The sequence below is a fragment of the Megascapheus bottae genome, chromosome 20, assembly GCF_031878675.1.
Source record: "Megascapheus bottae isolate mThoBot1 chromosome 20, mThoBot2.hap1, whole genome shotgun sequence".
Lineage (NCBI taxonomy): Eukaryota > Metazoa > Chordata > Mammalia > Rodentia > Geomyidae > Megascapheus > Megascapheus bottae.
The window spans coordinates 38597761-38623216 of record NC_143528.1 but is presented as its reverse complement, the minus strand read 5'-3'; the positions used below and the strand labels follow the sequence as shown (position 1 = coordinate 38623216).

The 25456-nt window shown below is 41.6% G+C and overlaps 1 protein-coding gene across 1 annotated transcript in view; it reads right to left on the bottom strand.

Moving 5' to 3' along the window:
- Positions 1 to 1416: 1416 nt before the first annotated feature.
- The window catches only part of LOC150049452 (disintegrin and metalloproteinase domain-containing protein 2-like), a 41976-nt gene continuing 17936 nt past the window's right edge, over positions 1417 to 25456 (bottom strand). Inside the window, exons 11-21 of the mRNA XM_090353646.1 lie at positions 22447 to 22583; positions 20860 to 21043; positions 17547 to 17645; positions 17231 to 17426; positions 11901 to 12006; positions 9250 to 9433; positions 6992 to 7069; positions 6221 to 6350; positions 4075 to 4234; positions 2108 to 2168; positions 1417 to 1761 (exon numbers count right to left, since the gene is read on the bottom strand). Of these exons, the coding sequence (XP_090209772.1) occupies positions 2135 to 2168; positions 4075 to 4234; positions 6221 to 6350; positions 6992 to 7069; positions 9250 to 9433; positions 11901 to 12006; positions 17231 to 17426; positions 17547 to 17645; positions 20860 to 21043; positions 22447 to 22583 (1308 nt within the window). The 3' untranslated portion in view covers positions 1417 to 1761; positions 2108 to 2134. The remainder of the gene's footprint in view (positions 1762 to 2107; positions 2169 to 4074; positions 4235 to 6220; positions 6351 to 6991; positions 7070 to 9249; positions 9434 to 11900; positions 12007 to 17230; positions 17427 to 17546; positions 17646 to 20859; positions 21044 to 22446; positions 22584 to 25456) is intronic.

The window sequence follows — 25456 nt, the reverse complement described above, 5'->3', positions numbered from 1 at the left end:
AGAATCAAAGGTACAGATCTCTCCACAATAACTGTAAAGACCTCTCCTTCCTAGAGCTGCCATTAATCAGCAGCTTTCCTCCCCCTGACCCCTCCCCCAGGTCACTTTTCCAGTCAGGACATGGAATGTGTCTCTGTGTCTTCCTCCCCCTCTGCTGGGATCCTGCAGCCCACAGAATAAAGTCCACATTTCCTCCCTCATGGCCTGATGGGTGGTATCTGGGCTTTGGAATCAAACAAGCCTAGGTCAATATTATGATGTAGTCACATGCCTGGCCTTGACCACGTGTTTCCTAGAGTTTGTTTGCTTAGCTGAAAACTCCAGAGTTGACGTGAAGATGAGATTCACTTGGTACATAGGCACTCAGAAAAGCAGTAGTTTCAACCCCGGGGTCCACCAGTGGAAAAGGAAGTGAGCAAGCTATGAAAAGACAAGTCCTTTACCATCCAGTTATGTGGTTGGTGCACCTAGATAGTCAAGTCCATGAAGATAGGCTGCTTGGCTGAGACAAGTTAGGAGTAGGGAGGATAGGAAGTTATTGAGTACAGTCTCGAAGTTTGGGAAGACAAAAACAGTTGTAGAGCTGTGTGATGGTTAGACCTAAACGTGAATGCATTTAATGCAGCTGAACTGCACTCTTAAAGATGGTTAAGATGCTGTTATGGCTTGGATAATATTTGTCTCCCAAGCATTTATGTACTTGAGGTTTGGTTACCAACGTCCTGGCATCCAAAGGTACCATAATGGTGAGGCCTAGTGAGAAGGGGCAGGGTCACATGACCCCATTTGCAAATAGGTCCATGCTGGTCTTGTGGAATGCCTGAGGTCTCACAGGAATGGAATTGCTCCCATAAGACTGGGTAGCTGGACAAAAAGAAAAGAAAAAAGCAAAAAGCTGGGTGCTGCTGGTTGGCCTGTAATCTTAACTACTCAGGAGGCTGAGATCTGAGACTCATGGGTCAAAGCCAGCCTGGACACTAAAGTCTGTAAGAATCTTATCTGCAATTAACCATCAGAAAACCAGAAGTGACACTGTGGGGCTTAAGGGGTAGAGCTCAGGGACAACGCCAGGCCCAGAGTTCAAACCCCATGACAGACCAAAAAAAAAAAAAGAGTGGTAGCTGTAATAGAGTAAGCCTTCCTGTTTGTCTGTTGTCCTGTGACCTCAATCTCTCTGCCTCTCTGTCTCTGTGTCTTTCTCTCACTCTCTCTCTCTCTCTCACACTTTCTCTGTCTCTGTCTCCTTACATTCTTACGATGCTAAAGACATTTAGCCTTCCTTTGTGTGATGTTCTTGTGCTATATTTTTCTCTATCCTTTATTCTGGAACTGTATGTATTTGAAGAGGAGCTTCCTGGCAAATAGCATGGAAGTGAGGAGGTTGGTTATAAACCATCAGACACGATGATATATCTATTGTAATTTAAAACACAACTATATCTTTAATCACAGCAAACATTACATTATAACTTTTCCAATATCATGGGTACTAACTCACAGAAAGAGTGCCTACTGGCTGCTACAAAGAGGGTAAGATATATTGTAAAACAAGAAAAATGTAATCTAAAACTCATAGCCATGCAATCATTATAAATAAGTACTTTGTGAAATGGTAGGCATATCTATGTAAACGATGTGCGTTTGAACACGCCCATCATTTCTGGACGGATGGAAACCACGAAGTGCAGGTCTGACTCCCGAGAAACCTGATGATACATGGGTTTGTTCTCCACTTTCTTCTGTGCATTGACCATAATTGCCCTGAAAGAACAAATAAAGGAGGGAATATAGTTCCCCTCTAGGCCTGAGAAAGTTCAATGGTGACCGGGAGCAATGAAGACCACAGGAGAACTGTTATTATAATGCACAATCCAGGCACAAATGTGTTGAGCCCACAGATGCCAAAGAGTTCAGTCTAATTAGAGAAAAATAACTGAAAACATAATGCAAGAAACCTCTTCAATGACAAATCTGCAATGTCATCTGTAACTGTCACGGGTCTATGGAAGAGGTTATGTTACTGAACGCTTTTCCGTCCAGTTATGTGTGTTACGTGTTAGTCAGTCTGTCCAGGCCTGCACACGCGCACTCCCCACGCTTCACTCACTGTGAAAGTTCTGCTCCTTCTTCCAGGCTACTCTCTGGCTTCACTTTCACTCCCAACCTGCCTATGGATTTAAAAACACAGAGCTCACTTAGAGTCATTGTCCTTTCAAAAGGTACGTGCCATCTCTTGGTGCTCGAGCTGTTCCGATTTGCTACCCGTGGCTGGATGGCTGCAGCCATCATTTCAAAATATCCTAGCCTGGAGAAGGCCTCTCACCTGGGAGGCAAACCCACCCTCAACTCGTTCCCTCACCTAGGGGGACAGGTCATGGGGCAGGGCCACCTGAGGGCGGCTCAGATCATGTTCAGATGAAGTATTAAATAACTTTAGGCTGGGTTGGGAGTTTGGCCTAGTGGTAGAGTGCTTGAGTAGCATGCACAAAGACCAGGGTTCGATTCCTTGGTACTACATACATAGAAAAAACAAAGCTGGAAGTGGTGCTGAGGCTCAAGTGGTAGAGCTCTAGCCTTGAGAACATCCAAGGACAGTGTTCAGGCCCTGAGCTCAAGCCCAGGACTGGCAAAAAAAATAATAACTCTAGGCTTTTATTTTTTGCCATTCATCTCTAGCCCTCTATTTTATTCAGTGTACTAGTTTTCTCCCCCACAACCCTGAACCAGTTATTTGATATCAGATACCAGTTATTCCACAATGTGGCTATCCAGTATAAGAAAATTATTTCAACATATTTCAGTATTAATTGAATTATAACTATTTTGGGGGCTCCATATTATTTCTACAATCACATACCTTTTCCACATATTTCTACTATATGTGTTCTATCTACATTGTTTTAATAATTTAATGGAGTATTGTGACAAAATTCAATCCATGTCAAATAAATTGAAGGGCATAGGTATGAAATTCAAATGCAGATATTATTTTCTGAAGAGAAATAGACCAATTTTCTTTCCTTCCCTCCCTCCCTCCCTCCCTCCCTCCCTCCCTCCCTCCCTCCTTCCTTCCTTCCTTCCCTCCTTGCTTCCTTTCGCCAGTCCTGGGGCTTGATCTCAGGATCTGGTCACTGTCCAAGAGCTTCTTTTGCTCAAGGCTAGTGCTCTATCTACTACATGAGCCACAGCACCACTCATGACTTTTTCTGTTTATGTGGTACTGAGGAATGTAACACAGGGCTTCATATATGCTACGCAAGCAGTCTACCACTAAGCCATATTTCCATTCCCTTATTTTTATTTTTAGCATTTATTTTGCCAGTCCTAGGCCAAACTCCCGGCTATCCCTTATTTTTGTTCTTATAGCATGTTTCAGATATTTCTTTTTTTTTTAATGAAAAAGCTTTTATTCCTAGTTTTCTTACTGTAGATTAGCTATGTATAATTAGTGTCTTTAGTGTTATTGTTAAATATTCATTTTTAATCTTTTCTACTTCCAAATAGCAGTCCCTCATTTGTATTAAAGAAAGGTTAAAAATACAAAAAAAAGCACACCTACTTTTCTATATAATCATTTATCAAAGTAGTATGTAAAATTATCTCAAATATGTGAATACTAAAAAGTAAATGTTTGATACATTTTCAATAATTAAAATCAGATAATGGAAGTAAACCTTTTCTAGAACTGTTTTCATTTAATTTTACCAAGGAATCCAAATGTTTTTTTTTTTTTTTTTTTTTTTTGCCAGTCCTGGGCTCTTGCTCAGGGCCTGAGCACTGTTCTTGGACTTTCTCAAGCTCTACCACTTGAGCCTCAGCACCACTTCCGGCTGTTTTTTTTTTCTATGTATGTGGTACCAAGGAATCGAACCCAGGTCTTTGTGGATGCTAGGCAAGCACTCTACCACTAGGCCAAACTCCTGGCCCAAATCTGGTTAATTTTATGAATTATATGAACTTACATAAAAAGGAACAGATAACGATGAATGGCTACTATTACTTAGGTATACTTCCATGCTAATAATGTGATACAAATGATAGAAATCGTGAATCGTAAATATGAAATCAATATACTCATCGCTGAGATAGTCATCCGCTTTCCAAGTTTTCCTTTGGGAGTAGACTTTCACCACCATCATGAGCAGGATGCAGAGCATAACAAAAAACGGAATGATCAAGAAAAATGGCCACCTCGGAGGTTTCGGATGGTAAACAGTCTCAAAATACTGCCTTCCTAAGACACGTAAATGCCCAGGATTAGAAAGCAATTAGCAGGAATCTAATAATTATTATTTCTGAAATATTTCTGAAGCTTACGAGGATGCCTATAGTAATTTTTTAATTCCTACTTTGATAATTTGTATGCTTTTATATGAAGAGAAAAAAATCAGTGTTCTATCCACCCAAAGCAACTACTCTGATGTTTCCTCAGGAGTGTAAGCAAGCACCCCTTGCTTTCTCACCGAACGACTTCTAATCCTGGGAGTCTCCAGGTGAAAAGAATTCAAGTGTGATCCCTGTAGGAACTGGTCCTTTATTCTCAAACTGTTTTGTTTTTTTTTTTGGTCAGTCATGGGGCTTGAACTCTGGGCTTGGGCGCTGTCCCTGAGCTCTTTAGCTCACGGCTACAGCCCTGCCCCTTGAGCAACAGTGCCACTCGCCACTTCTGGTTTTCTGGACTTCCTTCCCAGGCTGGCTTTGAACCGTGATCCTCAGATCTCAGCTTCCTGAGTAGCTAGGATTACAGGTGTGAGCCACCACTGCCTGGCTTTTCTCAAACTTTTTGTGGTGAAAAAGGCTAGACACAAAAGAAGTCTAAATGAACTCTTCTTTCATTGAACTGACACTTCCCTCCCCCACATCTTGTCTAAGAAGTTGTTGTTTACCCAAGATCATGGAGAAATCTCTATGTATCCATCTACACCTTGCATTCTGTCACTTCCACGGGGCGGGAGACTAAACACACGGCTTGTGGACCTGTTTCACAGTGTGTTAAATATGCTGGGATTTTGAGGGTCATTGGTCTTATCCATATATCCATTTGCTCAGTACAATCCATTGGATTTTTCTTCCCTGATTGGTTCTAGTTGAATAGACATGTTTCTAAACCCCTCACCCCCAATGTGCTTGTGCTTCTGCTTTATTAATGCCATACTATCTTACTTAATGGAACTCTGTCCAAAATCAGTACTATAGTATAAAATAACAATTTTGTAAGTTGTTTGTGGTAATTCTTGATTGCTCTTTTACAGGTTTGTTTGACGCATCTCAGCACTTTCTTGTATATTTTAGTTATATGTTGCTGTGATTAGGGCTTTTATCTATAGACTTATCGAACTCATTAAACCTAGAATATAATCAATCTTTTAACAACATTATACAACGTAAGTTTATATTGTCCATTAATTTATGTAATGAAACGCTGTCACAATGGACATAGTAGCATTAATAAGGTTCTTAATAAACACATCATAGCTCTCCATTTATTTGGATATTTTGATTTACTCATTTAAATTGGATGTATCTATCTTCCTATTTACATTTCAGTGTAAGAATCTTCTGCTCAGGCCTGGTCACTAGGTAGAGTGAGTGGAGGACCAGAAGAAAGGACGAAGTAGCTGTGGTGTTTTCACCATCGTCTCCAGCTTTGCCTTTAGGGGCTGTGTTCTTTCCATTTCTGCTAATGGAAAAGCCTGTGCCCTGCCGTCCAGCCCTATCATAGTTATTGTCATACTGTGTGTGGCTCAGGTCCGGGTTCTGGTGATATTACTTCTGCATGTCATCCCTGCCTCGCCCTTAGAAGGGGCAGGGGTGGCATCTTGTTGGCACTTCGGTTCTTTTGCCATTCTCTGGCTAACTTTTTTTTCCGGTCGTGAGTTTCCTGGTGCTTCATATTCAATACCTTCTGTTACAGATCCAAATAACTACGATTTCCTGCCTGGTTCTCCCCCACCCCTGCCCTCTCTCTCTTTCTCTCTCTCTCCTTTCTCTCCCTCCCTCGCTTTCTCCCTCCCCCTTTCTCTCAGTCTTTATCTACAATATTTAAAATGTTAAATGTGATTTATCTATATCACATATGTATCACGTACATTCGGATGGTTCATCCTCTGGGTAGTAAGACATAAAATAGCCATATGTAGTTCCAGGTCCACACATGATCTAAATGAACTTAGTAAAGTAGAGGCTGTTCAACTCTTGTCTTCATTAGTTGACTACTTACTAGCACTAGAACCTGGGACTGGGCGATTGCCACTGTTCACGCTCCCGCCTGGCCAGTTGCTTTGTGTCTGTTCACAATTTGGAGGTAAATACGTAGCCTGACAATGACAGTTCTTCAAGTTATTGCATACCTGAGAGCAGAAATATCATGATAAAACGGATTCACATGCATCCAAGTAGGACAAACAAGAAAGATTAGGTCAGACAAAGCTGAAGAGGGGAGAGAGCAAGAGTGGAAACAGAGAGACCGCAAGAGAGGAGAGTCAGTGTGACAAAGCAAGAACCCAAGAGAGAGCATAAAAGAGATACTGAGATGCCAGGCATGGTGGCTCACGCCGGTAACCCTAGCTTCTCAGGAGGCTGAGAACTGGGGATCATGGTTCAGAGCCAGCCCGGGCACTAAAGTCCTAGAGACTGTTATCTTTAATTAACCACTAGAAAACTGGAGTGGGGCTTGGCTCTAGGGTAGGGTGGTAACCTTCAGCTGAAGAGCTCAGGGACAATGCCCAGGCCCAGGGGTAGGGCAGTAGCCTTGTGTTGAAGAGCTCAGGGACAGCACACAAGCCCTGAGTCCAAGCCCCATGACACCACACACACACACACACACACACACACACACACACACACACACACACACAAAGAGAGAGAGAGACAGAGACAGAGAGACAGAGACAGAGAGAGACAGAGATACAAAGAGAGACAGAGAATCTGAGCACTTGCTTTCCTGAGGTTAGTCTTACTCATTTCTTATCTCCATGATACTGATACTTACACCGCGATTATTGCACTTTTGTGGTGTGCAGTCATAATTCAAATATGAATTTGCAACACATTGTTGATCCCTGCAAACCTAAAAAGGTAAGTCAAAAATTTGCTTATAGGTCATCAGGACTTTCCATTTATTTAAAAGTATTTCATATTACACGGACGTAAAACAAAACCCACAATGAACTATCACCTCTTCCCAGTTAGAGTGGCTACTATCAATATTAGATACACAAACAAGATAAAATTTGGAGAAAGAAGAATTCTCACATGTTGCTTTGGAAATGTAAACTAGTATAACTATTTTGTAAAGCATTACGGAGTTTCTGCAAAAAAGGAAGAAGGAAGAAAGAAAGGAAAGGAGGGAGAAAAGAAAGAAAGAAAGAAAAAAGAAAGAGAAGGAAAGAAAGAGAGAGAAAAGAGGAAAGAAAGAAACCACAATATGATTCAATAATTCAGCCTGGCATCGGTGGCTCATGCCTGTAATCCTAGCTCAAGAGGCTGAGATCTGAGAATTGCTTTTCAAAGCCATCTCAGATAGGAAAGTCCATGAGACTCTTATCTCCAATCAACCACCAGGACACTGGAAATGGAGCTATGGTTCAAAGTGGTAGAACTCTAGCCTTGAGCAAAAGAGCTCAAGGATACAACCCAGGCCCCGAATTTAAGCCTGACCAAAAAGAAAAAAACAAACAAACAACAATTCCACTGGTGTGTGTGTGTGTGTGTGTGTGTGTGTGTGTGTGTGTGTGTGAATCAATATGCAAATGAATATAAAGAAGTCAATATGGCAGTTTATCGCAGTGTTATTCACAACAGCCAAGAAACAGAATCTATTTAAATGCTTATCAATAGACAAATGGATAAAGAAAATGTGATATATAACTCTCTCTATATATATATATATCAGTCTATCATCGATCATCTCTGTTATCTATCATTTCTCTTTCTATTATCTGTCTATTATCTAGCTATCATCTCTCTTTCTACCACATCTATTTACATATATGGAATGATATTAAGTTATAAAAAGAATAGAATAGTTATTTGTGACAACACAAATAAACTTGAAGGACCTTATGTTAGATGAAATAAGTCTCAAACAGAAGGAAAAATACAATGTGATCTGAATCCCATGTGAATCTGAAAAAGCTAAATAAAGTTTGATGGTAGAGTGGTTGATGGTGTTTGGTTGTGGGAGATGATATGGAGGAGGGGGAGCTGGAGAGAGATGGGTCACAGGCACATTGTCACAGGAAAGAGGAGTAAGCCTGGCTTCCTGCAGCAAAGCCGGGTGATGAAAGCTGGCTATAGCGGAGGATCTATTTCAAACAGAAGAATAGGACTTTGAATAATGTCACTATGAAGGAGAATGTCTAATGCAGTTGATATGCTAATCACTCTGATTTGAGCATTACACCTGTAGACGATATTTCAAAGCATTGTCTTGAACCCATAACTATGTGCAATCAGTCTTGGGAGCATGGCTTAGTGGTAGAGTGCTCACCTAGCATATATGAAGCCCTGGGTTCAATTCCTCAGTACCATACACACAGAAAAAGCCAGAACTGGTGCTGTGAGCTCTTGCTCAAAGATGAGCAAGAGAGCTCTTGCTCAAAGATGAGCAAGAGTCTTAGACCGAAAATTGAAAAATAAATGCAGGCAAGTGAGAAATGTCCAAATAAATGGAGAATATGACATGTTTATCTATTGCTAACATGTTCTCATGATCTACAAAGTAATGGTTAATACAAATATGACGTTCACTAATAAGCAATAAACACAAATTTATATTATATACTTACACATGATATTATTTATTTAAAGATGAATTGTACTCTGGGTTTAGTTAATTCTGTAAAGGAATAAGCTGGGAATAAAACAAAAGGTCCAGACAGAAATGATTTCCTTACACTTAAAATACAGATTTAGCTACTTCATAATACTATGGGCATATTAATCATAAAAATAATTTTATATTTCACAATGTGAAACTATTTTTTTCAACATGTCATTTTCATTTAAGAAACACTTCAATTAAGTCTATCGGTTGGTAGCTCATGTGTGTAGTCCTAACCCTCAAGAGACTGAGCTCTGAGGATCATGTTTCAAAGCTAGATTGGACAGAAGAGCGCATGAGACTCTTTATTTGCAATTAACCAGCAAATGCAGTATGTCGATGTTACATGTCACTGGGGAAAAAGCCAGAAGTACAAAATGCACAACATTGGCGGGCGACCTCAGAAGAGAAGAAAGGTGACTCACCTTTTGTGCACTGCAGACAGTTCCATCATTCACCCACATTTTGTGTCGTTCCGTGGAATCCTCTGGATACTCTAAGGTGACACAGATTCGTCCACTTGCATTGATGTAGATGGTGATGGCGTCTTGTAGTCTAAGGACCTCATTCCCTTCATATATGCATACTATTTTTCCACACTTCCGATTGCTACCATTTATTCGGAAAGGAAAATCATTCATTTTAATAAAGAAATAGCTGAATAAACATCTCTAAAGCAAGCAGAGTTAAGCAGAACATTCAAGGTTTGTAAAAGAGGTCTACAATTTATTTTGCAACACCTAAAAAAAAAAAAAAGAAACATGGTCTTTCCTGATTTGCTAATGATAAATGGACAACTTTAATCATTTTGAACTATCTCCCGGTTATCCTGGTTATTCTGTACATGTGTGCCCCTTCTCTCTGGGTGAATTCCTTCACTCTTCATTCTTGACCACAGTCAGATTTGACGTTGTGCCATCTTTTAGAAATGATTGTTTGGCCGGGAGTGTGGCTTAGTGGTAAAGAGCTCCCCTAGCTTGTGTGAAGCCCTGGGTTCCATTCCTGTGTACCACATCAACAGAAAAAGCCAGAAGTGGTGCTGTGGCTCAAATGCTAGAACACCAGCTTTGAGCAAAGAAGGTGTCCAAGGAGAGAGCCCACACCCTGAGTTCAAGCCCCAGGACGGGAAATAGATAAATAAATAAATAAATAAAATGATTGTTTGGTAATTACCAGTCCTTTTAGGTTTTCTTTTCAGCATTGTATGGTGGGTCTCAAGCATACAAGATCCTGAAAACCCACACTGCAAAAGAAGGAAATATACAACACAAGAAAATAAAACCTGAAGGTACATCCTCATCACAGAGAAAAATTGTAAAAGTAGCCTGCAAAGGACTGTGATGAAATCAGACTTGTGTGCTCCACGTCGGGCCCCGCCTGTGATCCTAGCTACTCAGGAGGCCGACATCTGACCACTGCGTTTTAAAGCCAGTGTGGATAGGAAAGTCCCTAAAACTCTTATTGCCAATTAACCCTCAAAAAGCAGAAGTGGAGTTCCAATAGTTGAATACAAGCCTTGAGTTGAAAAGCTAAGGGACAGCGCTCAGGTTCTGAGTCCAAGCCTCACTATTAATTTTGTCTCTCCTTTTCCCTTCCCCCTCCTCAGACAAATGAGTGATATCATAAAGAGCATAACAAGATATTTGTCCCCTCCCTGTAAGAAAACATGAGGAAATAATGAAGAAAAGTATCCCTTGGCAGTACTGGGCCAAAGGAAACATATCCTGAGTTTTTCATACTGATGAGAATCGATTTTAGACAGAGCAGATTAGTGGTAACTTTCTCAGATTCAGAACATACTTTTCTATGCCTCCTTGGTGATAATGCTTACCATGGGTCCCTGGTAGATTTTTGTAAAAAATCAGACACATAAATGAATTATATAGATAAATCTAAATACGGGAGTCCTAGAGAGAAGGTATCTTGAAAAGATTCTAGATAATAATAAATTTTCTTCCCACAAAACCAGGTCTAAGCCCAGTCCACTGGTCAAAAACAGCCTTTGCAAGGGCTGCAATACTATGTCCAAAGCAAACAGCAGCTGTAACGCTGGCATGAAGCTTTCATGTTCTCTTTCCTTCCTGTGACTTCCATTTCGGGGCAGCTGCCCTTTCTGGCCTGGCTATGACCAAGAACTGCACAGACTCAATAGCTTGAAGACATAGCATCCATTCACAAAAAGAGTCTTTGCTTTCTTTTGAGAGTTGCACAAAAATGGAAAACCTCAGTGAAGACCCCACACACCTCCAGTGGCCACAAACCTCCACTAGTGAGGAAGCATGATGGAGATGTCCTGTATAAATCACCCCCAAACCAGCTTTCTGCCAAGATTGTCGTGTAGGTTCACGGTCTGCCATCTTCCAATTAGCTAGCTCTTCCCAGGCTGGCTCTCTGTCTGCTCCTGGATCCAACATGCCTTGAGCCCATGGGGAAAAGCTGCTGTAGAACCAGGAAAGGGCAGTGGGGCGCCAGCTCTTCCCCTAAGTCTCCCCTGTCACCTCCCTAACTCACTTAATGCTGTCATTTGTATTACAGCAGAGCTGTCCCTGAAGATCAGTCTCTGGATGCTTCCATAGAGCTCAGAAAGGCCAGCCCAGGCAGAAGGTCTACAGGACCCCTCCCTCACTGGAGAGCTAGAGCTAGGTGTGGTGCAGGCCTGTTTTCTTAGCTAGACAGGAAGCCGGACTTGGCCGATTGCACCTGGGCTGGAATTGAAATCTTGTCTTGAATGTGACCCTCAGGAAAAAACAGCCACAGATGGCTTTGGCTTGGCAGTGGGAACACCTCAAATCCTAATACTATGAATACAAAAGCAAAATAACAAAACAAAATGAAGGAAAGGAATAAAGTATGATATTTAACAACAATACTAATATGTAGAAAAACCAGACACCCAATAAAAACCAAACCCAAGAACCCGCAAAATACACAATGATAATATATGTAGCATATAAGTGCAGAAACACACTGCACTTCCCATCAAACGTGGTCTTGCTTCCTGGAAGGAGAGATGTTTGCCCTCATAGAAACTGAATGGCCTGGTGGCATTTTCTCAGAGAAGTATCTTAAAGCTTACCTAGGCGCACATGCTTTGTATACTGAGTCCTGGATGCCACAGTTTCCAGATATATCTGCCCTAGAATTTATTTCTTCAAAACATTGGTCACTACCAAAACTTGCTTCTGAAAGACATTGAACATACAGTAATGTAAACGAAAATGACTTGCAAATACATTCAACATTTTGAGAAAGGACCTAAAGCATATTATAGATATACAAGATGAAATCAAAATATAAAACTGAGTAGGATAGGAACTAGATTTAAAGGACACCATTCATTTTTACAATCATACAAAATCGCTTTAGTGAAGTATTTAAAGGAGTCGTTGTTATCCACACACATACATTACAGGAAGTCAGCATGAATTCGCAGTTAACTTTTCACAGGTCCAGGAAAATATATGTAAGTACATACAAGGCTATTTTAAAGAAATAGTTGGCTCACTGGCCCATATAATGCTAATTTTTGTATAAATACCTCTTCAATTAAAGCACCAAATTATTATTTATTTTGGCCACCTGAACTCTGTACATAATCGATTTAACTTTAATTCTCGTAAGAACTACTTAACTTCTCAAACCCTCCCCTAGCTCTGTTCTAGTTGGAGACCCAAGACAAAGCCTTTGGTCAAGATGTCTGAGAACCCCCCGTGACACTGGACTGAAATTTTTGAACCTGTGAGCCAAAGTTAACTTTTTTCTTTTTAAGAAAATTTATGTTTTACAGCCAGGCTCAGTGACTTATGCCTGTAATCCTAGCTATTCAGGGGGCTGAGACCTGAGGATCAAGTTTCAAAGCCAGCCCGGCACAAAAGAACCTGAGACTCTTATCTTCAATTAACCTGTGAGTGGGGGCTTGGCTCCAGGGTAGGGCGGTAGTCTTGAGCTGAAGAGCTCAGGGACAGCGCCCAGGTGGAGTTCAAGCCCCCATGACCCACAAAAAAAAAACAAAAAAAATATGTTTTACTATCTTTCAGTAGATATACAGAGGTGTGAGGTATACCCTTCTTTTTAGGTGGATTTATCCCAGGTATGTGTTATAGCAATGGAAAAGTTCACACACACATTCATATATATATATATATATATATATATAAACATGTAAAGTTAAGATGGTTGATAAAACAGGTAAGATCCTGGTGAAAGAAAAACACATTATGGCTGATTTTTTTTTTTCCCTTAGAAGCCATGTAGCAATGGAGTAACATCACTAAAATGCCAGAGAGGAAAAGTCAATCCTGCACTCTGTACCAGTGTAAAATATCTTTAAATTTTTAAGAGAAAAGAAAAAGATTTTTGTTGCTGTTGTTGTTTTTTATTTGTTGTTGTTGTTGAGTGTGGGACCTGAACTCTGGGCCTGGGATTTGACCCTGAGCAAGGCTACCTCCCTATCCCTTGAGCCACAGTGCCACTTCTGATTTTCTGGTGGCTAATTGGAGATAAGATTCTCACGGCTTTGAACCTCGATCCTCAGATCTCAGCCTCCTGAATAGCTAGGATTACAGGTTATGAGCCACTGAGCCCAGAAGAAAAAGCTTTTGTAGACTACCCCAATATCTATTTCCAGTGGGTCTTTAAGGGAGGTTAATGAGAAATATTCAAGAGAAAGCAAGACTATTATACTGTATAGAAACTATTTAAAGAAATAAAGGATGTGCCTTGAACATACAGATGCAAGCACAACTCTCCCCCCTTTATCATTCTCAAAGACAATTCTCTAAAACAAAACCAGAAGCAATGTGCTGAGAGTACAGTGTACAATGTCATAAGAGCATCGAAGATCCAGAACGAAGCTCTTGAAGAGGCTGTCTCCAGGTGTGAAGTAATGTGGTGTTAGTAAAGGTACACTATAATGAAAGAAAATCCCCAGATCTAGAGTATCACACATACACACATTTAGATGAAAACAAAGAATTAGATCGGATAGAGTATCCCTCAAACAGTGAAGTGAAGACCTAATGGGAATTTTTTCTCAGTAAAACAACAAACAAAAGGCCATTAAACTATTGACAAATTCAGAAAATCTTTCTGAAATATTTCATCTAAAAGGAATAAAAAGAGTCTCAGGAAACCTGATGACACATGCCTGAGGACTGTCCATTCTCATAATCACGAAACAGACAGAAATGACGAGAATGTGGGCCTGTGGGAGGCCAGCCAAGTATACCAATGGTCATGTAGAAAAGGAGCCCCAAAACTGAGGAGGAAAATGACGTGGGCAGAGACACTGATGAAGAACAATGACAAATTTCAATTTGATAAAAAATGTTAGTATGCAGAAACAAAGAAATTGGTGGCTTTGATATGGAAAAGTTGCAAAGAGATCGACGCCCATGTGCATAGTAAAGCTAACTACCACTAGACACACAGCAGCCTGGGGACAGTGGCTGGTACTATGCCAGGAGGACTGGTGAAAATAGCAAAAGAGAAAGGCAGGTAGCCAAGAACTCTGTTCAGACAGACCCTTCCTAGAAATCTAAGATGGACAAAGTCAGAGAGAACTCGTCTTGTGGCTGACTTCACTGAGGTGCACGTGTTGGGGGGAAAGTATATTGGACTTCATTGAACGCCATTTGAAGAAATGAATGCTCACCTATCCTAGCCTGCGAGAAAAATGTTAATTCTCCTCCAGGGTATTTGGTTATGAGTAGAGCAATGTTAAACACTGGTAAAGCACTGGCAATGTTAATGATAACCCTTTATTTTACAGTAAAGTACCCCTGTAAATGAGCCAAGATTTGAGGGGCTAGGGTGACGACTTCAAGCAGCCACTGTTTGACTCATCCTTGGTGTCCAGCTGCCATTAGCATAGGACTGCTAGCCAAGCTGTTTCTCTTGGGCAGTTAACTCGACCACCTTCCTGGCAGCCTGTCGCCTCGGAATATGAGCGTCTCCAGATGCCAAGTCCAAAGCACAACGTGCTCCAGAAAGTGCAGTCATCGCCTTGGCTGTTCACTTTCCTCTCAACTTTTTGACATCCCAAGCCTCAGTGAGCTCTAATGGCTATTTTCCCCTAAGCCAAGGGGGATGTGGCTCGACAGAAGGGATTGGTGCAAATCTGTTCTCTCATTTGCACAGTGCACTGTGCCCTGATCAATACAAACACCCTTGCTGCTTCCTTTTTGGCTCCACAAGCAGACTGGCTGTATAGAGTGTCTAGAGTCCCTCTTCTACATGACTTCAAGGACTGCAGCATTCGATCTTGAGTGGCCTCACCTTGGCTACTTTTGACTTTTATCAGAAGTAGAGTAGGTTGAGCTGGTAATACAATGAGGAGCCAGCAGCAGGAGATCAGAACTTGAGGTTAGTCTGGGGTACAAAGGGAGCTCCTTGAGACCCTGTCTTCCTTCCTCCCCTGTGTGTGTGTGTGTGTGTGTGTGTGTGTGTGTGTGTGTGTGTGTGTGTGTGTGTGTATGTGTGTGTGTGTGTTGATCCTGGGGCTTGAACTCAGGCCCTGGCTATTGTCCCTGAGCTCTTTTATTCAAGCTTAGCATTCTACTACTTGAGCCACAGTTCTACTTCTACTTTTCTGTTTGTTTTTCTGGAGATCTAAGTCTCATGGACTTTCCTGCCCAGGCTAGCTTCCAGTTATCATCCCTAGCTCTCAGCCTCCTGACTAGCTAGGATTTCAAGCATAGGCCACCAATGCCAGGCCTCACAAATTAGTCTTATTTTATTTTTGTTGGTCATGGGGCTTGAACTCTGGGCTTGAGCTCTTCAGCTGAAGGTTACCACTTTACCCTTGAGCCATAGCCCCACTTCCTGTTTTCTAGTGGTTAATTGGAGATAAGAGTCTCCTTTAGTGCACGGGTTGGCTTTGGACCTCGATCCTCAGATCTCAGCCTCCTGAGTAGCTAGGATTACAGGTAGGAGCCACCACACCTGGCCCCAAATTATTTTTTAAAGATGGTATGATATATCTCAAAACAGGATTCTTATTTGCTTCCAGCATTTGGTCATTGTAGAAGCAGGTCCACTTGGAAGTGATGCTAACTCAGAGCTATGCTTCAGGACGCATGACACTTCCAGGCCACCCTTTTCCAGGGCTGAGTCCTTAGCACGTCCCCTTTGGAATGGGAGGTGTGGGATAGAGTTCACTTTCCCCTCCAAAAGCTCACTTTCATTCGTTTCCTTTCCACCTGAGCATTCTGTCCAGGTTTCAAGCTGCTCAGTTCTGACCCTGTGGGGTTTCTGCCCAGTCACTTCTTACCTCAGCGATTACTTTGTAAGTACTTTCTAGCTGGGGTCAGAAAGTCAGACAACATCTTTTCTCTCATGGGTGGAGTCTAGGCCGGACACACATCCACAGACATCCACACAGACATCCAGACACATACAACATGGTTGAAGCAGGGGACTGTAGAGAGTAGACCAGGAAGCAAGAATGACGATGAGCGTGAACAATGCTGAAATAAACTTGTAGGAAGATGGCACAAGGCAGTGCACTGAAGGTTGCTGAGCCACAATAGGCGCAAGGATAGAGAAAACTCACTGCAAGACAGGGGCTGTTCTGGTCAGTGGGAAATATGTGCACAATTCAGACCCGCTAATAAATTCAAGTTGCTACTCTTCAGGGAATAGTCGGGAAGTTTTGGTCTGACCTTTCCTGGGTGCCTCCCTCAGATCTCTGGGGCCTCTGCAACATTTTCAGATACAGTTTTACATTCTAGTGCCCAGTTTTGATCAGTTTCTCATAAGGAGATTCTGTCCAGGTCAAGCTAAGGATACCCACTGCAGAAACGGAGCTTTCTTCGGGGATTTCTTTTGCCCCGATGCTATCTTTTAAAAATGGTGTTCTTGAGATATTGCCACAGAGTTGAGAGGTCATTGTACTGTTTTCACTTCATGGCAGACCATCTTTAAGTTTCTTAACATTCATGTTTCAAGTCTCTTCCCTTCTCTTATCCCAACACCCATCATCTTTTCTGTACATTGTCACCCAAATGGGATGAGTTTATTGCAATTTTTTTCGCACGTGCGCTGTTGTTTTAATTCTGGCTTTCAGACAGGTTTTCGTGACAGGCCTTTTCCAGGCCATGATTCCCTAAGAACAAATATCCCCACTTGTAGGGTGTTGAATTCACTTGGCTTCATCACGCCTCTGGTATGGCTACACAGTCTCCTTCTTATAGGGCTGACTCTCAAGGCTAGTTTTTCCATCATCCTTGCAGTGCTAATTCCATCTACCTAACTTGGGCACGAAAATGCTTGTATTTGACTGACTAGCTGCCAATAGCTACCTAATTTCCCCTTGTTTTATGGGTAGCATTTTAGGAATGAAATGTAACGTCAACTTCTTTTCAGTAACCAGGAAAAAAAATGCTTATATGCAAAATTGGAAAGTACCGTCTCCAAATAGTTCCTTGCATTGCCTCTCCCCACTCCTACATGTTCCTTGCACACATATCCACAGGTTGTTTCCACACGGGTGTCCGTCGTGGACGTAGAAGTTCTCCTGACAGGATGCAGATGAGCCGTTGCAGAATTCTGGGAGATCGCATTCCTCCAGGGACGGCCTGCACGGGCTTCCTTGTGGCCGAAACTGACAGCAGCCGGGGAGGGAAATGACACGGAATGATACCGGTTAGGAACCTACGAGCAAGCGCTAGGAGCATAGTTTCACTGTGTTAGTCATGGAGAACCACTGTTCCAAGGAACTTACAAGACATCCGTCACAGCACGGTCCTATGTCACAGTCCATCCCCGGAAGCAGTGTACACGTGGAACTGCTGCAACACTGAACTCCTTTCCTCTCACAATCCTGAAAGGCAAAACCAATGTTCTCATGGACCTTTCCAGTTAGATTTACATTTGCTGGAAGTAGGCATGCCTGATGAGTGCCCACGAGAGACTGAAGAAATCCTTCACTTCCATGTCGGCACACATAAAAAGGGCATTTATACATTTCCCTATCCAGCAGATGTCTGGAGCTTTCTGTGAAGGGCTAGGTCATGCGTTTGTCCTGTGTAGGAGGCTTTTCCTGTATAGCTCCAGCAGGAGCCTTACGCCATCACTAACACAATTCTCTGGAGTATGCATTCTTTCAGGGCAAAGATACTCAGCTCTCTGGCTCATGCAGCCAAACAGAGGATTAAATACAACATGGGAAATCAATATATAAGACTTCGGAATTTTAAGCTGGGTGCTGGTGGCTCACGCCTGTTATCTTTAGCTACTCAAGAGGATGAGATCTGAGAATCATGGTGTGAAACCAGCCGGAACAGAAAAGACCACGAGGACTCTTCTCCAACCAACCAGCAAAAAAACTGAACTAGAGGTGTGGCTTAAGTGGTTGAGTGCCAGCCTTAAGCAAAAAGCCTATTGAGAGTGCATGGTCCTGAATTCAAGCCTCAGTATGCGCACATACACACAGTACGACACACACATACACAGAAATCAAAAATTCTTTATAGGAATCACTAGTTCTTACTTAATCCTGAATCCCTTATATTTTAATACATCTCAAGATTTTATGGATTATTCTAAGTTTATTTAACTTAAAATAATTCAATGAAGAAACTAGAAAATGATACTTTTTTGGACATTACTAACATCCCTCTGTATCATTAAATCATATCTTATTACACCCTATTATATGTAAAAATCCATCAATGTTTGTGTCCTGTGAATCTGCCTTAAAATTCTATTAGTATGGTTAATAAAAGAAAGTCATACAAAAGGACAAAGCTGTAGACAATGTACACACACACACACACACACACACACACACACACACACACACATTTTGTCAGTCAGGGGACTTGAACTCTGGGCCTGGGTGCTGTCCCTGAGCTCTTCACAAGGCTACTGCCCTATCCCTTGAGCCACAGCACCGCTTCTGGTTTTCTGGTGCTCTATTGGAGATAAGAGTCTCAGGGATTTTTAGTGCCAGGTCTGGCTTTGAATCTCAATCCTCGGATCTCAGCATCCTGAGTAGCTAGGATTACAGGCATGAGCCACTCTGTCCCTCACACTTCTATATTTTTAATTCTCAAGGATTTGAAATGAAGCAAGCTGGGAAACCTTTTCCGTATGATGCACAAAGAAAAATCCCTATGGATTTCAGTAATACTCATATGGTTAATACCCACACAATTTTCCGTATTTTTTGCAGGTAATATATCCAACAGATGTTGTTGTTGTTAACTGTGTGGGATTCTCAAGGGGAAAGATATCACAGTGGCTCAGGACTCAATCACATGAAATCAAATGGAAGTCATGTGATATACTATGGAAAGATTTAGTGAAAAATTTTACTCAATGAAAATCAAGCAAAGGCGTGTGGATACCATCAAGTATGTAGAAAGGCTTATGTTGGAGATGTCCTTTGAAGTAACCTCAGCCACTGCCCTGGGAAGAATGAATCCCACCCATGGCTTCCAGATGACCCCAGAGTCATAAGACAGTCTATGGCACAATAGTTAACTGTCTCCTTCCTTTGATCTTAGATTTTTAAAAATCTGACTTCATTTATTGGGGTTTTTTTGGGTTTTTTTGTTTGTTTTTGTCAGTCTTTGGGCTTGACCTCAGGGCCTGGGCACTGTTCTTGAGTCCTTGATCTTTCTCAAGACCAGCACTCTACCACTTCAGCCATAGCACCACTTCTGGCTTTTTCTCTGTATGTGGTACCAGGGACTTGAATCCAGGGCTTTGTGCATGCTAGGCAAGCACTCTATTACTAGGCAACACTCTCAGCCCCATTTTATTCTTGTGTGTGTGGAGGTCATGGGGCTTGAACTCGGGCTGTGTGCAATCCCTGAGCTCTTCAGCTCAAGGCTACCACCCTACCCTTGAGCCAAGCCCCATTTCCCATTTTCTAGAGGTTAATGGGAGATAAGAGTCTCAGGTCCTTTTGTGCCCAGGCTGGCTTCGAACCTTGATCCTCAGATCTCAGCCTCCTGAGTAGCTAGGATTTCAGGCTTGAGCCACCTCACCCGGCTTTTATTCTTTTTTTTTTCTTTTTCTTTTTTCCAGCCCTAGGGCTTGAACTGAGGGTCTGGGCACTGTTCTTGAATCCTCAAGCTTTCTCAAGGCTAGCACTCTACCACTTGAACCACAGCACTAATTCTGGCTTTTTCTGTGTATGTGGTACAGAGGAATCGAACCCAGGATTTTGTTCACGCTAGGCAAGCACTGTACCCCTAGGCTATACTCCTGGCCTATTCATTAATTTTTGTTTCTACTTTCTCTCTAGCCTACACTTCCTCCAGCTTCACAACTTTATCTACTATTTCTATGGTTTGGAAAACCACATTCTGGTTTTTTTTGGTACTTAAGTTTTAAAAACCAATACATTTTCTTTCCACATATTTCTAGTATATAGTGAAAACTTTACCTCTACCTTTCTGAATAGAAGAGGGACATATGTTAAAATGATATGCCAGGAAAAGTATATTTTCAAGAGCCTGGATCAAGTCAGTTCCAGAATTAATCACTTTGATAATCACTGGTTTGCAACATTCGAGTGGTGCATTTTGACTGAAGGGCAGCGTGAGGGAAGAATGGAGAGAGATGAGTTCCGGGTGCAAGCTGGGCGCTGTGCAAGGAGTAAAACCTGGAAACCCAATGTACGACAAAGTAGCTACAGCTACAATGCTGTGAATGTGGAATTTTCTAAGAGTGATATCAATAATTGTTCATCAGAAAAAAGAGAGAAGGAAGGAAGGAAAGAAAGGATCTCGTTGCATCCCCAACTTCGATATGTGTGCGGTTACAGAGATGTTAGCTTGATTGTGAATATTTCACTGTATCTCTAGATCAAATTATTGACTTATATGCCCAAAATAGATATAATTTTAAGTTCTCAACGATATCTCAATCAAGCTAAAAAAGTAAAAATTACTTGTGTAATCGACAAATCAACGAATCCATATAGCAATATATCATTCCCCTTGTCTGCCTTCCCAGAGCCTTTGTAGAAGGGCAAGTGTGATCCTGAAGACCCCGCCAGCACCACCCTCTCACCGGGTACCTACCAGCTCAGACCCGCAGTCACAAACCTCTCCTGTTTCTACAACGCCATTCCCACACACTGGAGCTTGCTTGTAAGATGGCTGTAGGCGCGGCTGATTCTGAAGACAGTGGGACATTGGGCTTGCCAGGAAGCGTGCATAGTCTTCCATGCTGCAGTTGCTGAAGGTCTTAGCGCCGGAGGAATGGCTGCAAATACACAACACTAAGTTTCTGTGTAAGACTTGGTGACAGCCTGCCCTTCCAGTAAACAATCTAATTGGCACACCACACAGACCTCCTTTTGTGACGATCAGGAAACTTCCTTTGCCTGTGCATGGGAAGTCAGACTGATAAGAGCATCTATTCAGTCTTTTAGTAGGAATAAGTAGTGGGTCAATAATATTTTTTGTCTCTTACATTATACTGCGTTGTGCTCATGTTCTTGTTTGAGCTTCTTCCTCACAAATGGCCTTACCTCTCTTAATTGCTTCCTTTCCCTCTTATAATTCCAAGTCTTAAGAATACCCTTGCATTAACAAAAATGTCCTCTCTTCCTTCCTCCTTCCCTTTCCTCTCCTTCCTTCTCCCCCCTCTGCTCTCCTCCCCTCCCTTTAACTTCCTTTCTCTTTTCTTCCTTCCTCCCTCCTTCCTTCTCTTCCTTCTTTCTTCTTTCCCTTCCTCCTTCCTTCTCTTCTTTCTCCCCACTTCCACTGTCCTGGGATCTAACCCAGGTCCTTGCACATGCTGGGAGAGCTTTCTACCACCTCTTGCCTTTCTCCATATTCATAGGTGTATTCACTTTTATAGTTTTAGATACGTCTGCATTTGATAATTCATCTTTGTTCCTCTTACTCAAACTTATCAGCTAAATTCCAGAATTTAATATATAATTCATTCCCCAGTGTTTCTTCTGGAGCCTTCCCTAAACGCTTGATACCCCTTCCCCCAAATCTGCCCCTCACTAGGGAAAGCCAGTCAAATCACATCAGATTTTAGTCTGCCATTTACAGGCAGTCCTGTAAATCCTGGCAATCCGTGGGCACTGTCCCGAAGCTTCCTTTTGCTTGAGCTAGTGCTCTACCGCTTGAGCCACAGTTTTTTGGCAGATAAGTGTCTAATAGACTCCCCTGTCCAGACTGGCTGTGAACTGCAGTCTTCTGAGTAGCTAGGATCAGAGGCACTAGCTACCAGCGCCTGCCTTCAGATGGTATTTTTTAAAGAGGTATTTACATTATTGATATTTGGGTTCCATCTCTACAATCTGGAGACAGAGGCGTCATTTACCTGGTAGAGTTGCGAGACTGCAAGCCTGTGCCATTACTGTTTCTAAACTCAATTGTTAACCATCTGACAAATACAGCAGGATAAAAGGCTCACTCCATGTCTGCCATGAAACACCATCATATCTCTCTACCACCTGCATCCAGCGCTCATGCTCCCCAGCATTGCCTATGCCAGCTCTCACCATCCCTCATGACAGGATCTCCTCATGACAGGATCTCCTCATGACAGGATCTCCTCATGGCAGGATCTGGACACTGCTTCTCAACACCTACCCTTTGTAGATTTTATTTCCCGAACGTGGATAACATAGAAGTTAAGCCTCTTACATTGCTTCTGGGTTCATTATGCAGACAACTCCTGGACAGTGACACTCGCTGACGTCATCGTAAGAAACTCCCATGCTGAAGCTCAGTAACTGAGCTAAAACAATAGCAAGCGATTCCAGACTTATGACTCTGGGGTGCTGGGAAAGCAAAACAAAACAAAACCCGCAGCTGTGGATAAGCATTCTGCGCTGGGGGTGGGGGGGTAGTCTACTTCACCATAAGAAAAGTGTCATTTTTGAAAGTAGTGACATCGTTGGAATCTCTTCATACAACTACTTTAAAAAATCAAAATATACATGCCCTTATCCACCTTTTCTTTTTTTTTTTTAAAGTAGCTGCACAATCAAACAGAATAAAGGCACTTGTCGCAGGGTCCAGAGGCTGTGTGTCTGGGGGACCTCTCTGGTGTATCACAGGTGTCACTGCATACAAGAGAGTGGGAACAGTGACTTCTGAAACCACAGTACCATGTCAGGGGCAACTCACTGGTTGGTATCAGGTTGAGGAACAAAATTGTCTCTGTGACTCACTAGGTGTATGTGACAACAGTGTATTGTCGCATTTGTGCTCGTAGAAGAAAACTAGAAAACTTTGATGACAAACACAGGCATGCAAATGTCAAATTATGAAGAGGTTGTGATTTGATTCTTCAGAGATGTTACGTATTATTATTCTGGTCAGTTGTGAAGCTTGAACTTGGGACCTGGGCACTGTTTTGAGCTATTCTGCTCAAGGCTAGCGCTCTACTACTTGAGTCACAGCTCCACTTTTGGTTTTCTGGTGGTTAACTGGAAATAAGAATCCCATGGACTTTCTTGCTCTGGCTTCCAATTATAATCCTCAGATCTTAGACTCCCTGGTAGCTAGAATTACAAGTATGAGCTACCAGCTCTCAGTTCAGTGATGTTATTTTATATGACAGCTTCACAGGTTTTTTTTTAATTTTATTTTTCTGAGGCAGAATCTTGTTATGCCTGGCCTTGGCATTCCTGCCTCCATTTCCTGAATTGCTGGGAACACAACTGTGAACTATTATGCCTAGCCACAATATTTTTAAAAACTCATGAAGCCGATCATTGAAATATTTTATATTTTGCTAATAATGGATGATATTTAAAAATGATCACAGAGTAAAAAGGAAAGTAGACTCAAGCTGTTCTTATTCAAGTAGGAGTAATAGAACACAATGAAAATTTTGCCTCTCAATTTGGTACCAGTAAATATAGAAATATCAGATACAGATGAATTTATAGCATGTTATTGTTTTAATGTAACAAAAACTAAACTTAAACTTTTATATTTATAAAGACCATTAAATAAGTTTAAATATCTAAATAAACCCAAAAGAAGATAGGAGAACTTCAACATGAAAAAAACTACAGTGAGGTTTATACTGCTTTGCTTCTTTTATTTTACTACAAATTTTATTTATTATTATTGATTAATTAAATTATTTAATTTTCCCAGTCCTGGCTTGAACTCAGGGCCTGAGCACTGTCCTTGGCCCTTCTAAAGGCTAGAGCTCTACCACTTGAGCCACAGCACCACTTCCAGCTTTTACTGTGTATGTGGTACCAAGAAATTAAACTGGGGCCTTTGTACATGCTAGACAAGCTATCTAGCACTTGGCCAGACTCCCCCCAAATTTATTTTTTGTATTTAACTTGCTTTCTATTTAACTGGGAATATACTATGATTTTATTTCATCTTCCCTTTGCTTAGTTATTATATCTCCTATAAGGAAATACCATTTGGGTTTTCAAAATATTTTAATCAGAGTGTTTCTTGTGAATTTAATCTATCTACCTTCACATAATTGCTTCTGTAGTAGAAAGTAAAAGGTTTACTATTCATATCTAACATTATTTAAAATTTTTTCTCTTTATTCCATTCTTCACTCTTTGCCCTCTCATCTGTTGATATTATTTTCTAATGGATTCTGCACCATCGTGTGAGTTTTGTTTTGTTTTGTTTTTGAGGTCAGGAGCTTCTTCTGCTCAAGGCTGGCACTCTACGCTGTGAACTACAGCTCCATTTCTAGCTTTTTCTGTGATTGATAGAGATGAAGCCCAAGATGGCTTCAAACTGATCCTCAGAGCTCAGTTTCCTAGGTGACTAGGGTTACAGTTGTGAGCCATTGCTGCTTGGCCATGACGTGAGAGTTCTTGTTCTTTCATTTGCACACCACTTCCAAAACTGGTAGTATGCCTTCTCTCTCTCTCTCTCTCTCTCTCTCTCTCTCTCTCTCTCTCTCTCTCTCTCTCTCTCTCTCTCTCTCTCTCTCTCTCTCTCTCTCTCTCTCTCGTTAAGACAAAAATTAGCAGTGTTTATCTATTCTTACCTTCATTACTTTATAGACTTTCATAGATTTGAATATTTCTCAGTGTCAGTCATCCATTTGGTCATCCTGTTAGAATATGTTTTTTACTTCACATTTTGTGCACCGGAAATGGGGCCCAGTGCCTCCTACTTTCTTGCTCTGTTTGTGTGGCAGGTTCTGTTCACTCTGATTTTTTTTTTATTTTTGAGTTATTGCTAACCTTGTCCAGGCTGGTCTAAAACTCCTGATCTTCTTGTCTCTACTTCTTGAGTAGCTGAGATTACAGGTACATACCACCGAAATTGAGCTCAAGAGAAAATATGTGCCGCCTATTTAGGAAGAGCCAGGTGAAAAGGCATATCCTGTTTGTGAGAACAACAGTATGTGAGGGTGCAGAAACACACCATTTTGGAGCACTCTAAGATTTCCTGTGAAATAAGTAATGCCAACCACAAATGGCATTTGATTCTGGTGTCCTGGGAAGTATTTTAAGGTGACTGATTGTGTCAAAGGTTTTATTATAATCTAGGTTGTGACTACGTCAGCTACGTAATTGAGAAAATACATAAAATCTAAGCCTAGTTGATATAAATGCATGAATATTATAGAGACTATAACAAGAATCGATAGCACCCAATAGTAACTACTACTACCTTAGTGACTTCTAGAAAGGCTACGCTGGACTCAAGA